Source organism: Polyodon spathula, chromosome 2 (genome assembly GCF_017654505.1).
Source record: "Polyodon spathula isolate WHYD16114869_AA chromosome 2, ASM1765450v1, whole genome shotgun sequence".
NCBI lineage: Eukaryota > Metazoa > Chordata > Actinopteri > Acipenseriformes > Polyodontidae > Polyodon > Polyodon spathula.
In genome coordinates this window covers 63,896,746-63,911,638 of record NC_054535.1, presented here as the reverse complement: position 1 = coordinate 63,911,638, position 14,893 = coordinate 63,896,746, and the positions used below count along the sequence as shown (strand labels likewise).

General features: G+C 40.4%; 1 protein-coding gene across 1 annotated transcript; it reads right to left on the bottom strand.

Moving 5' to 3' along the window:
• Positions 1 to 1,085: 1,085 nt before the first annotated feature.
• On the bottom strand, positions 1,086 to 11,741 carry LOC121328211 (protein C9orf135-like). The gene is made up of 6 exons (XM_041272764.1): positions 11,542 to 11,741; positions 10,505 to 10,616; positions 10,052 to 10,173; positions 5,938 to 6,006; positions 5,055 to 5,115; positions 1,086 to 1,368 (listed from the first exon to the last, which is right to left on the bottom strand). The coding sequence occupies exons 1-6, from the start codon at positions 11,625 to 11,627 to the stop codon at positions 1,192 to 1,194; spliced, it is 627 nt and encodes a 208-aa protein (XP_041128698.1). The 5' UTR covers positions 11,628 to 11,741; the 3' UTR covers positions 1,086 to 1,191.
• Between the last annotated feature and the right edge of the window lie 3,152 nt (positions 11,742 to 14,893).

Below are 14,893 nucleotides of genomic sequence, written 5' to 3'. Positions count from 1 at the left end.
GTAGTCCATGCCTCGACGAACTGAGGCTGTTCTGAGGGCAAAAGGGGGTGCAACTCAATATTAGGAAGGTGTTCCTAATGTTTTTTTTCCACTCAGTGTGTGTGTGTGTGTATGTATGTATATATATATATATATATATATATATATATATATATATATATATATATATATATATATATATATATATATATATATCAGGGAGGGGGTTAATAACCTCCCTGCCAAAAACCTTTTGTTAATTATTGTTTTATAGGTCATTATTACCTGCATCTGGCTATTATTCTATTATTGTAAATTAGGGAGCAGGGTACTTAGGGAGATCAGCCAGTCAGGGCTGCAGCTGTGTGAAACAGCCCGATTGAAGATGTGCTCAATCGTAATGCAAAAGGTACTGTATGAAAGCTTTTTTGTTGTTTTGTTAAAACTGTGTGTTTATTGTAAGAGGTAAACAGCATAACTGTCCTGTTTAGTAGTTAGGTTCCTCACAAGTGTGTAGTCAGTGCTCTGGAGTTAGGTTTTGTTTTGATTTATTTTATTAAAAATAGCGCATCAGTGCTTTAAAACCTAAATTTCTGTATGCTGCGTCATTTTAAAAGGCCCACATTTTAAGGAAGTAATTTAATTTTCTTTTATCAGTCTGGTCGAGCTTCTCCAGCTGTAACACCTATAGTATTAAATGTTTCCATTCTGTGAAAGTTAGATACTAAACAGGACCTTTTTCTATAAGTTTTTTCTAAAAATGTCGAGTACGTACAAGCACAGCATAAGCGAGCAGCACTGTCAACAGACTGCTGTGTCGCTTTTGTTGGAAAAAGTGTTTAAATCTTTCTTTATTTTCCCACTCTACTCTCAACTCGCCAGAAATGTGTTCACGACCCATAATTTTAAAACAGCTGCCTGGAACGAATTTGCCCGCGACAATTTTGAGGAACACCGGTCTAACGTGACAAATCACACCAATGTGAACTCAAATGATCGTGCTCAGAGATTTATTCATGCTTTTGGGGGAAGACTTTGTTGCCCCACTATAATGAAAATATAAATATATTTTCAAATCAATCAAGTCATAAAAATCACACGTTTACATAGAAACAAACACACATAACCAGGCACAAGTAATTTATTTTTAGAATTACACTTTCAATAAATGTAATAACAGTAGGAATAGAGGTACATATTTTAATGAGATAATTACTCCTGTGGCGTTATTGGATTTCTGGGCTGGAAGACTTTGCTCTTTATTCCTCTGTTGGCGTAAACGCCGCTCTCATCCTGCCAAGTGTTTCTGCCATTTCTACGACAGTCCGCTGTGTCTGTGAACTGGGAATGGCATCTCTTGTAAGCACGAGAGTAGTCAGGTGGCCCAGGCTTTCGGAGAAAAACATAAGTAGCTTTGATATGTACAGTATATTTTAAAAACAGCATCCTGTTTCACCTTCAAAGACAGGATAGTTATCTTTACTATAATAGGTGCAGCGCCCTACACTGATGAAGCAAGTCTTAATCTAAACCCTGTGGGCCCTGACTACACTAGGTTATTAACTCCATAATAAGATATAATTATACTGTATGTTTATTATTACTGATAGTTTGCATTAACATATTAAATAGTTATCGTACACTAATATATATATAACAAAGTATATTTATATATTATTAATATTATATATATTTATTATATATATAATATATATATATATATATATATATATATATATGTGTGTGTGTGTGTGTGTGTGTGTGTGGTGTGTGTATGGTCATATGTCATATCGATGCTCTATTAGCCTGTGTAAAAAATAAATAAATAAAACCAGCTTTATGAACACCATATGATATTATTTGCCACATAAAGAGGTCCATTCAAACGGTCTTAGCTATTGGTGCATATCTCTACAAGACAGTTGTATTACATGGGTGAAGCAACAAGGTTTTTTTTTTTTTTTTTTTTTACTTTTTTAGGTTTTTATCATTACATGTTTCTCTAAAAAAAAAAAAAAAACATAAACACTGAACATATGACAACCTTCAAATGAAAATCTAAAAAAAAGCAAAATTACATTATAATAGCAAATGTCAGTATGTGGTTACATTTTAGAAGAAAGTACAGTAACAATATAAATATTCCAGTGTCCTTTAAACAGTACTCTAAAAACAACTTCTTTCACCAAGCTTGCTTGTGATGCTGTGTTGCGTGCAGAGCAGCAGATTTATGGTTTCTTTGTATGGAAATAGTTAGATGGAGTAGTCTATCTGTGAACTTCTTAAAGACCACTGGTTGTGAACCTCTCCTTATAAGGTTGCTCTCAGATGTGTGATATTCCAGCTATGTGTCTGGAAAAAACTAGTTATTAACCAACAACTAAATGTAACCACATATAGTAGTATAGTCCCTACAAAACAGCTCCTTTGTTAAAGTGTCAGAATGTTTTTACGATAAAGGAGAGAGCTTTCACTTATACGATGCCCATGAAGCTGTTATGCAGTACCACCCAAGAAGATCTTTTGTCTATTAGGTTGGTATGAGATGGGAGGACATATTTAACAAAATGTCATCAGTCTTAACATAAATTAAATGATTTTAATACACTGCCTGACTCCAAATAGCATGGCCATCGCAAACAAAAAAGTTAATTGCCTTTGCAAATGTTTTTTAGCTAGTTGTTTGGTCTTAGACATTGGTATAGTGATATTATAGCCTGTGTTATAGTTCAGTGAATTCCTCCATGTAGACGCTCTTCTGATATAAGGCCATTGCACACTGGATCCGATAATGCATACAAATTTAACGTGCGTCTACACAGGAAAAAACTATCATGTGCATTCCCTATTGCACAGTCTGTAATTGTTGTATGACGATGATGCATCAATTTTGGAATCGAAACAAGTCTGATTTGATCCGATTTGACTTACAATAACCAATGAAAAACAACTGGGAAGACACATGTATTCTTGCAGTTCCCTGAACAAAATGGAAAATCTAATTGTGTGTGTCGCAAAACAAAAATGACTTTATGATAAAGATTACAAAGACTTTGAAAAAAAGAAAACATACGGAAAGACATTACCATGGACTTGGGCATGAATGAGATGTATTATAAAACATGTAATTATGAACTGACAGCATACATAAACACATGGATTTTGTGAAGTATAGGTTATTATAACATATACTTTTTATTTCAGTTGTAGTCGAGAAAGTAAAGAAACAATGGCCTAATCTGGAGACACATATCAGAGAAAGAAGCGTGACAGGACAACCAAGAGCAGTCAGGTCTTAACAGTCAGAAAAGAGGGGCAGTACATGAAAGTGATGGAATTTCTGACTCCATACACAGAGTAGTAGAAGGTAACTGTTGTAAAGCATTTTCGGTAGCTCATTGCTAGCTTCCCAACTTTTAAATATATTTCACAGTAGCGAGTGTTTGAAAAATTAAATATTGGTCATATGGTTTCTGATGCTATGATAACTGTGTTGTGTAATATATGTTTTTTTTTTTTTTTTATAATTTTTTTTATTATGTATTGCGTAACAACATTACTGTAGATCTAGTAAAAACGTTTTAACTTCCATCAGCGTTTGCTGATCATTAAGTTTATACTACATGTAAAAAATGTTTGTGTTCAAAGATATGTACAATAGAATTGCATTTATTTTTTATTAATATACTGGAGCTAGGTATATTTACTACAAAGCCTCCACTGCACAAAAGCGCTCTGAAGTACAATATTAATGCATCTAGCATGCAAACTTTTTCGGATGACGAATTCTAAATGACTGAAGAGATCCAGTGCGCAAAGGCCTTCAGTGTAATCCTGTTATTTCTCCATAATAATCGCTAACTACAAATCCACACTCTTAATCTAATATGAAGATGATATATAATTTCTACAGAACAATACTATGTGCTTTAGATTTGCACTTTATGGTTTTTTGGTGTTTGTTTTCTGCATTTTTTGTTTTACTAGACTTCTCTGCAACTAGACCAGTTTGCTTATATTCACGATAAATGGTTTTATTATTGGGACACAAGCGTCTTCCACCCTTGGAGACTGCTTTACTTACAGCATTAGGAGGTTACAACACTTTACAATATGTTTTCATTCATGAAGCAACTGTCATATCACCCATAGATTTGATGTTTTCACCATACAGGTGTAAATTTGTTAAAGGTTTTGATACAAAACCTGCGAACATAGCTTAAATTACTGATAAGACAGCTAGCTAGCAGATTTCCTGTGAATATGAAAAACAGTTTGAGGTCTTGCTCAAATCATGCAAGCAAGGATTTGATTAACAGGTGGATGGACAGACATAATTTAGCTTATTTGGAGAGGCAAAAAAAAAAACTTTAATATTATATATTTGAAATCATGTATAAAGCAGTATCTTATTTTGTATTCCCTTATGTAATTCAAAAACAATTAAAGTGAGTTCTCCTTAAGGTCCAAAACTGATTTAGGTATTTTGTCCACTTTTCAGAGTGAGTGGTGAAGATTACATTTTATTAAACACATGGCAACAATTACCAGAAAAAAATAAAACAATCCCCAGCCTTTTCCCTTCGCTTTTAAGGTTTACGTCATTTACCAATGGGAATGCATCACGCACACAAAGTAGCCTATCATAGTAACTTGTAAACTGGCAGACTATTTCTATTCTTCTGCTTTCCAGAATGGTGCTTACATTAAGAGGTCATAACTTAAATGAAACACAGACAGCAGTAAGAAGCTTTTGGCTCAATAAACCAAGACAACAATCAAGCAACACACAAATCCCAGAAAAAGACCCTGAAAATAAGTACTAGCACAACAAAACCTTGAGTCAACATGGATCTATTTTTAATTTCAGAATTTCATTTCCTTCAGTTTTGGAACAGCTGTCAGAAAATGCATAATGGTTTACCACTGGACATTTTCCTAGCTAGGGTGAGTTGCAAATGTAGGCTGTCTGTCCTGCTTGTATGATTGATATAACATCAAGGATGTGTCCAAGGTTATAAATTTAGGTGTAAAAATACAAATAAATAGCTTGAAAAAGAAGCTCCAGTACTTACAGGCGGTGTCCTGCAATAGTATGGAGATTGGTATTCGATGGAATATGTTGTGGTCATATCTCTGAAAGATAAAAATACATCAAATAAATGCATACCATTTTGTGTGATATTCACAAAGCTTTAAGTTTCTCTGTGTTTGCAATGCCTATAACACAGTGAACTTTAGTAAGATCCAGGCTCTATAATCTGAAAAAAAGAAAGCTTGCAGCTGATTAAAATAAAAAAATGATCAGGTTGTCAGCCATACAAACAGAGCTCTGCCTGTGATTATACAACCATGCTTCTTACAACCTATCAATTAGTAAATATTGTTATGGCTATGAGATCACATTTCAATAAAACACCTTTTTTCCATTTTTATTCAGTTGAATTCATAATTTATAATTCATTACATCATGTTTTCTAGAACAGATATGGCTCATAATCAGGGCCATAAATCAGGAGAAACCCCTCTGTTCTGATACTGCCAACTGCTGATGTCAACGTTTTTGGATGAATCTCTTCCCAGACTACTTTTACAGCCTGGCACTAGTTCAGAAAGGGTTGCAGCTGAGACTTCAGGAAAACCTCATTTTTTCCATAGTGATTTAATCTTATGTGACCCAATTTAGCTACCACTTCTCTTTGTTTTGCAAACAACATGCCCTGTACTCCTACCCCAATTTCATCGTCAAACTCAACATGGTAAAAGCTTCCATGTATACAAATGCTAGCTGACTTGTGTCTGCTCGACAGTGCATGGACAGTGCCTGTGTTTGTGTGTGCTCACTTATTTGGCTGTGTTATCTTCTTTATTTTACACACCCACATCCACCCATCCACTCACACATATATACAGTAGGTTATACCGTAATGCGTAAAAATAGAAATACTTATTGCTTACATCTTGCAGTGTCCTGGGTGATGACTTGGTAATACTGCTTCAAAACCAGTTTTAGGCCAGCATGTTTCCCTGGAGGCAAAATAAGCAATTATAAGTCATCTGAGCACCAAGAAACAACCTAATAAATATGAAACGATTAATGTTCTGCTTGGTCTGCCCTTTTCATTTCACAAATAGTAATTGTGGGAATTATGGACTAGAAATGTCGGCATGTTACTGGCATTTTTAAACCAGCTTTAACAAATCCATTATAGACAAGGACACAGAATGCAAGAAATCTGTTGAATGAATACTATACTGCACTGTTAGAAAATATATGTTTTAATGACTTTCCATGTAAATCTTTATGGGTTGTCAACATCTCAATGTCTTCCTTGACATGTGGCAGTGGCTGGTGGAGTGCATCAATGCAAATTGCAAACATGCAAAAGAAGCTCAATTCTAAAAGCTCTATCTAATGTCTAATGTTTCCCAGCACAAACATTACATAATATGCTGTGAAGATAATGATTTTACACTTAGTCCTGCCTCATCAAGGTCAGTGTTGTGAGTGTGCAACCTTGAGGACCCTAGTGCCCACAGAGGGCAATGAGGGATCTATCACATTAAGGCAATAGAACCTGGAAAAAGTATGCAGGTTAGCCCAGCTAGCCGCATCACAAATCTCAGCCATGGAGGCACCTCGGAAGAGGGCCCATGACATAGTCACACCTCTCGTGGAATGTGTGGCTACCCGCCCAGGCGGGGGTAAGCCAACACCATCATACACAGTTGAGACTGTGTCCGCAATCCAATGCTACAGTCGCTGCTTTGAAAGGGGCTGTCCCAGGGTCCGTGTTCCATGGCAGACGAAGAGCTGGTCAGATTGACGCAGCGCTCTCATCCTATCCACGTAACATCTTAATGCCCATACCGGGCAGAGAAGGCTCAACTTCTTATCCTCCTCTGTAGCAAATGGTGGAGGATGAAAGGACTCCAGTTCCACAGACCGAATCATGTGGAAGGCTGTACCCACTTTGGGGAGAAAAGCAGGATTTGCACGCAGTGACACTCTGCTACCATCATCCCAAATACCCATGCAGGAGCTAGGCACAGACAGCGCCTGCAGCTCACTGACCCGCTTTGTGGAGGTGATAGCCAACAGCAAGGCTGTCTTCGTGGACAGGTACTTCAACTCAATGGAGTATACAGGCTCAAAGTGGGCCTGCATGAGAGCCTCCAGTACAATCTCAAGGCTCCATTCAGGGAGAGTAGTCCTCTCAGGAGGGTGCAATCACTGAGCGCTTCAGAGAAACCAGGTAGCCAGAAAATGCATGCCCGGGGACACTGAGACAACAGGGGCATGGCAAGCAGAAATAGCCGCTAGGTAAACCTTCAGTGTGGAAGGTGATCTACCAGCCTCAAGCAGATCTTGCAAAAACTGCAAGATGACAGACATGGGACAGGAGATTGGATCATGATTATTAGTACTGCACCAATCTTGAAAATATTTCCACTTATAGGAGTACAGTGACCTACTGGAATGCACCCTAGCATTCCGCAGGATGCTCTAAGGCTGACCAGCTGACCAGCGTTCCCTTTCAGGTGCCAGTCCCACAGCTGGAGCCTGCCTGGCTCCGGGTGACAAAATGTGCCTCACCTGGCTGAGGAGATCCCGGCAAAGTGGGATCTCCCATGACGAGCCGTTCAATAGCTGGCACAGCAATGAAAACCAGATTCTCCTGGGCCACCTGGGTGCCACTAGGAGAACTGATGCCTTCTCTGACCGGGCCTTTTCGAGAAAGGCCGGGAGTAATGGCAGAGGCGGGAACACGTAAAGGAGCGGTCTGGGCCATATGTGGGCTTGGGCGTCGACGCCGAGTGGACTGCCGCAGTGGACTGCCGCAGTGGACTGCCGCAGTGGTGGAGGGAGTACCACAGGGGGCAGTGTGTCATCTCCACCTAGGCGAAGAGATCGAACTGCGCCTTCCCGAACCATTACCAAATGCGCTCCCCCACCTGAGGGTGGAGCCGCCATTCTGACGGATGCGGGCCCTCCTTCGAGAAGAGGTCCACTGCCCGATTCTCCACGCCCGGAACATACGTCGCCCGAAGGGACAGTTGGTTCCGTTGAGCCCAAATCAGAAGCATGAAGGGTAGGCGATCCAACCCCGGGGACTGAAGGCCACCCTGGTGTTTGACATACGCCACCACTGAGGTATTGTCCATGCGGATCAGCACATGTCTGTTCCACACCACGCGTAGGAAGTGCTGGAGGGCAAGGAACACTGCCTGCAGCTCAAGCTGACTCAACCTGAGTTGGAGGGGTCCGTCGTCACCACGTGAAGTCCAGCCGGAGCCCCACATATATTATGCACTGCAATGGCGTCAACTGACTCTTGGCATCCTTGATGGTGAGGCCCAGCCTCACTAGATGCTCTGTCACTAGCGCCGTGTGGGCCACCGCTCCCTCCCGCGACTGGGAAACTGCAGTCCAGGATGGGACAAAAGCCACCATCTCTCTTCGGTACCAGAAAGTATCTCGAGTAGAACCCCTCTCCGTGAAAGGTGGGATCTATGAGACGAATGGTGTGCTTGTCCAGCAAGGCTGCCACTTTGGTCTGGAGCACCGAGGCCTGAAGTGGATACGTCACGTACGTAATTGTGACGCCGCCAAAAAGGAGAGGGTCCCAAGCGAAACTGATGCACGTAACCATATTGTATGGTTGCAAGCACCCACACATCCGAGGTGCAAGTGTGCCAGTAGTGCAGCTGTTGTGTCATGAATTGGGTCTGAGGACGCCAGCCTTCAGGGGCCCTACTGGGACGGCTGAGGCTAAGGCGGGGCTAGTGGTGGTGATTGCCTAGGACGGAAACTCTGGAATCCCCTTCTAGGTTGTTGCTGCATGGGCTGGCTACATCCACGTCCACCACACTGAGGAAGGGTCCTGCCTCTCGCCTGAGATGAGGTGTGTAGGTGATGCCTAAGGTCACCTGGCGGGGCTGTGGGAACTGGCACCATCCGGGTCATGTAAGTCCTCCGGACGTGTGTCTCCGTCACCCTGTACTGCAGGTTCGGGCACACAGGGTTCCTGGGCATATCTACTACCGGTGAAGCCTTAACCAAGGGGGAAACCCAGCCAGGCCCAGCTTTTCTGTCCCCTCCAGCGAGGCTATGTCTCAATTGCGCCGGCACTGTGGCTGGGTGGTTCCAATGAGCACCGTGCACACCAAAAGTAGCGAAGTAGCACGGACACAGTCTTACGCACCGCGGTACTAAAAAACACCGGGGCAGCTATGCACGGTGCCTACCCTGACTGCGTGGTCACACACCTCAGCAGCGCGTAGCGAACAACAGGGGGACAAGACCAAAGCTGCGGCGGTAATACACAGTAATACAAAACAGTAATACAAAACAGTTTTTTTTAATTTTTTTTTTTAAATACAAAAACAGTTAAAATATTACAGGACAGATGGGGGTCAGCACACTGTCTATTGATTGTGAGACCTACACCTGAGGTGAAGGCCAAAGCTGCCCGCGTACATCTCAACCCAACAACAAGGGAAGCCTCGGTGAGAAGTACACGGCTGGCCTGGCTGAAGCAGCCGCTCTGTGGCTAGTCCTCTGTGCAAGCATGGGGACGCGCAGCTACAATCAAAACAAGGCCCAAAAGAGGACCAGTCTCCCCTGCGTGACGGTTAAGTATCCTTGGTAGGCGGGACCGAGGGGGTCACTGAGGGAAAAGGGGGGGCCTATCGGCAACTTTGATAGAAAGAGCTCAGTGACACCTACCAATAGGCAGGAGTGTATTCCATAACAATGTTTTGGTGGCCATTTTCGAATTGAAAGGGAACAGGTTTCCTATTTACAAAATAGGATTGATGTGGTTATACAAACTGTCAGTTTCCTCCTTGTGATACTTGTGTCACTCTCAAATGTATTTTAAGAAGAAACTGACCAAGCACACAATTCCTTGTGTACCTTAAGAGGTTAAACAAGATATTGCTATATTGAGGCACTTAAAGAGATTGACAACGAACACACAAGAAAAAGGATATGTTGTGATGCTTCAGGTATACATGGTTTAGTTGTTACTAACATAACTAGCATTTGGAAAAATATTACAAACATTACCTGTTGAAGTTTGCCAAATGAAAACTGTCTGCATTTAGCATTGGTTTGGGGGTCTCTTTAACTTCGTAACATTTCTTTAAATGGAACTGAGACTGTAGGTCCTCAGTGGTGGTATCCCAGCCCTAAAAATAAATAATAAAGATTGAAAACTAAAAGAATCCAAATTACAGTGGCCAGGCATAGGGTAGTGCAGGGGTTTGTGCTTTCATAAGGAAGCACACCTTTACTTCACTCTTATTAATTATACTGGCAATCTACAATCACTCTATACACTTGTATGCTAATATTCAATAAGGGATGGCCTACGTAAGGATGGGTGACAATTAAAAAAAAAAAAATGGACCTGTTAACGAATTTTGAGCAAACCACAACAATACAAAATATCATATACTACCCTCCCAATGCCACAATATGTGTTGAAGGGTAGACTATATTCTGAAAAGCTATACCTACAGAATCTAAAGCATTTGCAAAATGTTTGTAAGTAGACTGGTGTAAATCTTTCTCTCCTGTAGGATGTGCTGTGACATCGTAGTCTTTCGGTTCAGCTTCTCGGTTCTTGTGCCTTTTAAGACATTTTTAAAAAGAAAAAGAAAAATTTTCCCTTAATACAAAATTAGTTAATGCTTCAATAAGACCATCACTGTAATACTGTAAGTTAAAAAAAATGTCATTTTTGTAAAATAAACAAAACAAAAACCTGTAGCTTTAGCGTTAGAGATGCTTTTTATACTTAATTTAGTCCTTTGAAGTAGCACTGCTGACAAAATGTTAGGAGTTAATTAACTGTGTAACTGTTACAAACATTTCTGTTGAAATTAATTCAACGTGAGGGTTTTTTTTTTCTGTATTTGTTATATGAAAGTATTGGAAACTGTCAATTACTGTCCACGTGATTTTAACCCCTTAAATACACTGCTACTTATTCAATTATAATACAGTGCCGTGTGTGCCAGCTGTTTTGACCCTGAAATCAGTGTTGGGCTGAGCAACGTAATTTAACCCCTTACATACAGAGCCAATCATTCAGTTTGGAGCAGATCAAAGTGTGAATAACAAACAAGCCAATAAGAAACAAGCCAATAAGAAGCCAATTTCAGCCTCGTTCAGTAATCCTGCTTCCTATATATATATATATATATATATATATATATATATATATATATATATATATATATATCGTGGCCATATCTTTAGCTTCATTTTACTTACATAAACGGATTAAAGTCGTTCAGCAAGTATTAGTAGACGCTAATAATATATTCTTTCAAATATATATATCTAGTCTATATAATAAGTAGATTCGTAATGTATCATGTTTGAACGCAAACGTAAATAATATTTAAAATGTCTTGCGTTTGCATTTTTACTTAGCTACATGTAAAGAAAAACTTAGTGTTAAGGAAATTTTACAGTTGTATTACTAAAAATTCTAGTTGTGGAATACATATTTTAAATGAAATGCAAGTAAAAAAAAAAAAAAACCTTACCAGTTTGAAACCAGAATAGGTCTGCTGTAATCCATGTGATCTGACCGCAGTAAAAGCGATCCTTTTCGTTCATTACTTAAAGACATGTTTTACTTTTTATAATATTTTCAAATTCGAGTAAACCTATTATTTTCTCTCTTTCAGTTGCAACTCTCCTAAAACTGATCTGTGCGTTCTTTCGACCGTAGTTTCAGAAAAAAAGTATTGAACAAGCACCTGTCAACTATTCACTGTACACATCCGCTCACAAGATAGTGCTTGAATTTATCATTTTTATAACGCGTTTCATTTAATTAGAATCTTTACAAACCTATACTTTGTATTCATGTTGAATACTATTTGATTATGTGATTAATGGTTTAATTGTGTATTTTATGGCTACGTAAATGTGGTTGCTATGGACGCAACATTATCACCAAAACAAAGCATTTATTCAAATTCGATATCGCTCCGCAAATGCTCACGTGTCTCATTGTAGCATTGCTATTTACAGAGTGACTAGCGGTATGGTTAAGCCTTATAAATATTGCAGAAAAGCGGGTCGCTTAACAGCATCGTTGTCGGGTTATACCCAGGAGCGAGACTCGTACACACTGGATTAAACATTTTGGAACGCTGCTTACAGCAGCAACCAACAACCAGACAACACTTCACCTAATGGAAAACAACAGCTCTACAGATCAATAGTGTATAGCTACAGCCGGTGTGCTCCACATCTCATGCATCCAGACACAGGTGTCCAAGATCATGCACACCAACGTTAGATTATTACCATAGCCCTGGTTCCCTGAAAGAGAATGACAACCATTACCGAATGGGAAGAGCCTCTCTCACCGTCAATCACTGAGCATATATAAAAAAAGCTGCCCTATCGGGGCCCTGCTGTGAGGGGGAAGTCCCTCCCACCTCCTGTTGAAGAGGAACATCCTCACAGTAGCATATTGCTATTTACTTTTGAAAACAGAGGTCAGCTGGGGACACGACGGATAATGGTTGTCATTCTCTTTTCAGGGAACCAGGGTTATGGTAATAACCTAACTAAGGGCATGCCGCCTGCAAAACTCTAGAGCCCAGAGAGGGTCTTGTTTGGTTTGCAACATCAAGGCAGTAAAAACACACAAATGTCTGACAACCTGTCCATGTAGCAGCATTGCATTACTCATCTAAGAAGGCGCCATGAAGGAAAGCCCACAAAGTTGCCTGGCCCCTGGTAGAATGGGCTGTAATGTCCCCCGGTAAGGAGGAGTCCGTCTGTTCATTCGCCAAGCGTATAGCATCTGCCACCCAGTGCGCTAGATGTTGCTTCAATAGGGCTGACCTCTAGAGCGGGACCCATAGTAGACAAACAGCTGGTTGGACTGTCTCCAGGACGCCGTCCTATCCAGATAACTGCGCAAAGCCCAAACTGGACAAAGCGTGTACGGTTCTCCTCTGACTCGTGCAGGGGAGGTCTGAAAGTTTCCAAAACCACTGGTTGGTTAATATGGAATGAGGATACAACCTTTGTCAAAAAGGCTGGATTTGTTCTTACTGTTACCCATGAGTCATTTCCAGTGAAAGCCATACATGTGTCATCGATGGACAGCGCATGAAGCTCACTTACTCGTCTGGCAGACGTAATGGCTATTAAAAACACCACCTTCAATGAAACAGGGAGCAGTTCTGCTGACGCCATGGGCTCAAATGGGGGACCCGTAAGGACCCATAGTACCAGTTCTAGATCCCACTTGGGGACCATACTTTTCATGGGAGGACAAAGCCTCTGAGCCCCTTTAAGAAATTGCACTGTCAGGAAATGTGCCCCAGGGGACACCAAGTCAATTTTGTCATCGCACACTAATATTGCTGCCAGGTATACCTTCAAAGTGGACGCTCATTTTCCTTTGTCAAACAGGTGTTGTAAGTAAGTAGTATGTAATAGTATGTAAGTTAATATCGTCTCAATAGGGCAGGTCAAAGGATCGTGAACTTCGGCACTGCACCAGTCTTTCCATTTGTATTGTAAAATGGGCACAAACTTTCCATTTGTATTGTAATAATGGGCTCTAGTGCTCGGCGCCCTAGCAGACTGTAGTGTTTCTACCACTGCATCTGGCAAACCACGTATGAATAGACCACTCTGTTCAACGGCCAGACACAGAGTTGGAGCTGGGCTGGGTTCAGGTGCCATAATAGCCCCTACGTTTGGCTCAGGAGGTCCTTACTTAGCAGGAGCTGCTACGGTTGGCCCGACAACATGTCGGAGAGGATAACAAACCAGGTGCGCATCGGCCATCTGGACGCAACCAACAGAACCAGGGGTGAGCTAGCGCATTTACTCCCAGTTGACATTGTCAATACCTTAGAATTTTGAATGCTTGAATTAGGTCACTGCATAGTCTTCTTTGTTCAAGACTGAACAGATTCAATTCTTTTAGCCTGTCTGCATATGACATGTCTTTTAAACCTGAAATAATTCTGGTCGCTCTTCTTTGCACTCTTTCTAGAGCAGCAATATCTTTTTTATAGTGAGGTGACCAGAACTGAACACAATATTCAAGATGACTACTGCGTTGTACAGTTTTAACATTACTTCCCTTGATTTAAATTCAACACTTTTCACAATGTATCCAAGCATCTTGTTGGCCTTTTTTATAGCTTCCCCACATTGTCTAGATGAAGACATTTCTGAGTCAACAAAAACTCCTAGGTCTTTTTCATAGATTCCTTCTCCAATTTCAGTATCTCCCATATGATATTTATAATGCACATTTTTATTTCCTGCGTGCAGTACCTTACGCTTTTCTCTATTAAATGTCATTTGCCATGTGTCTGGCCAGTTCTGAATCTTGTCTAGATCATTTTCAATGACCTTTGCTGCTGCAACTGTGTTTGCCACTCCTCCTATTTTTGTGTTGTCTGCAAATTTAACAAGTTTGCTTACTATACCAGAATCTAAATCATTAATGTAGATTAGGAATAGCAGAGGACCTACTACTGATCCCTGTGGTACTCCACTGGTTACCTCACTCCATTCTCATTTAATCAGTACTTTCTGTTTTCTACATGTTAACCACTCCCTAATCCATGTACATGTGTTTCCTTGAATCCCTACTGTGTTCAGTTGGAGAATTTATCTTTTATGCAGGACTTTGTCAAAAGCTTTCTGGAAATCTAAATAAACCATGTCATATGCTTTGAAATTCTCCATTATCGATGTTGCATCCTCAAAAAAATCAAGCAGGTTTGTTAGACACAATCTCCCTTTCCTAAAACCATGTTGACGGTCTCCCAGGACACTGTTACCATATAGGTAATTTTCCATTTTGGGTCTTATTATAGTTTCCATAAGTTTGCATATAATAGAAGTCAG

Excerpts from the sequence above, each read along its gene's own strand:
- LOC121328211 (XM_041272764.1), bottom strand. The coding sequence starts at position 11,627 with ATGTCTTTAAGTAATGAACGAAAAGGATCGCTTTTACTGCGGTCAGAT. Across the intron at positions 10,617-11,541 it reads CCTATTCTGGTTTCAAACTG|GCACAAGAACCGAGAAGCTG; the intron begins GTAAGGTTTTTT and ends ATGTCTTAAAAG. Across the intron at positions 6,007-10,051 it reads CATTTGGCAAACTTCAACAG|GGAAACATGCTGGCCTAAAA; the intron begins GTAATGTTTGTA and ends TTTTGCCTCCAG.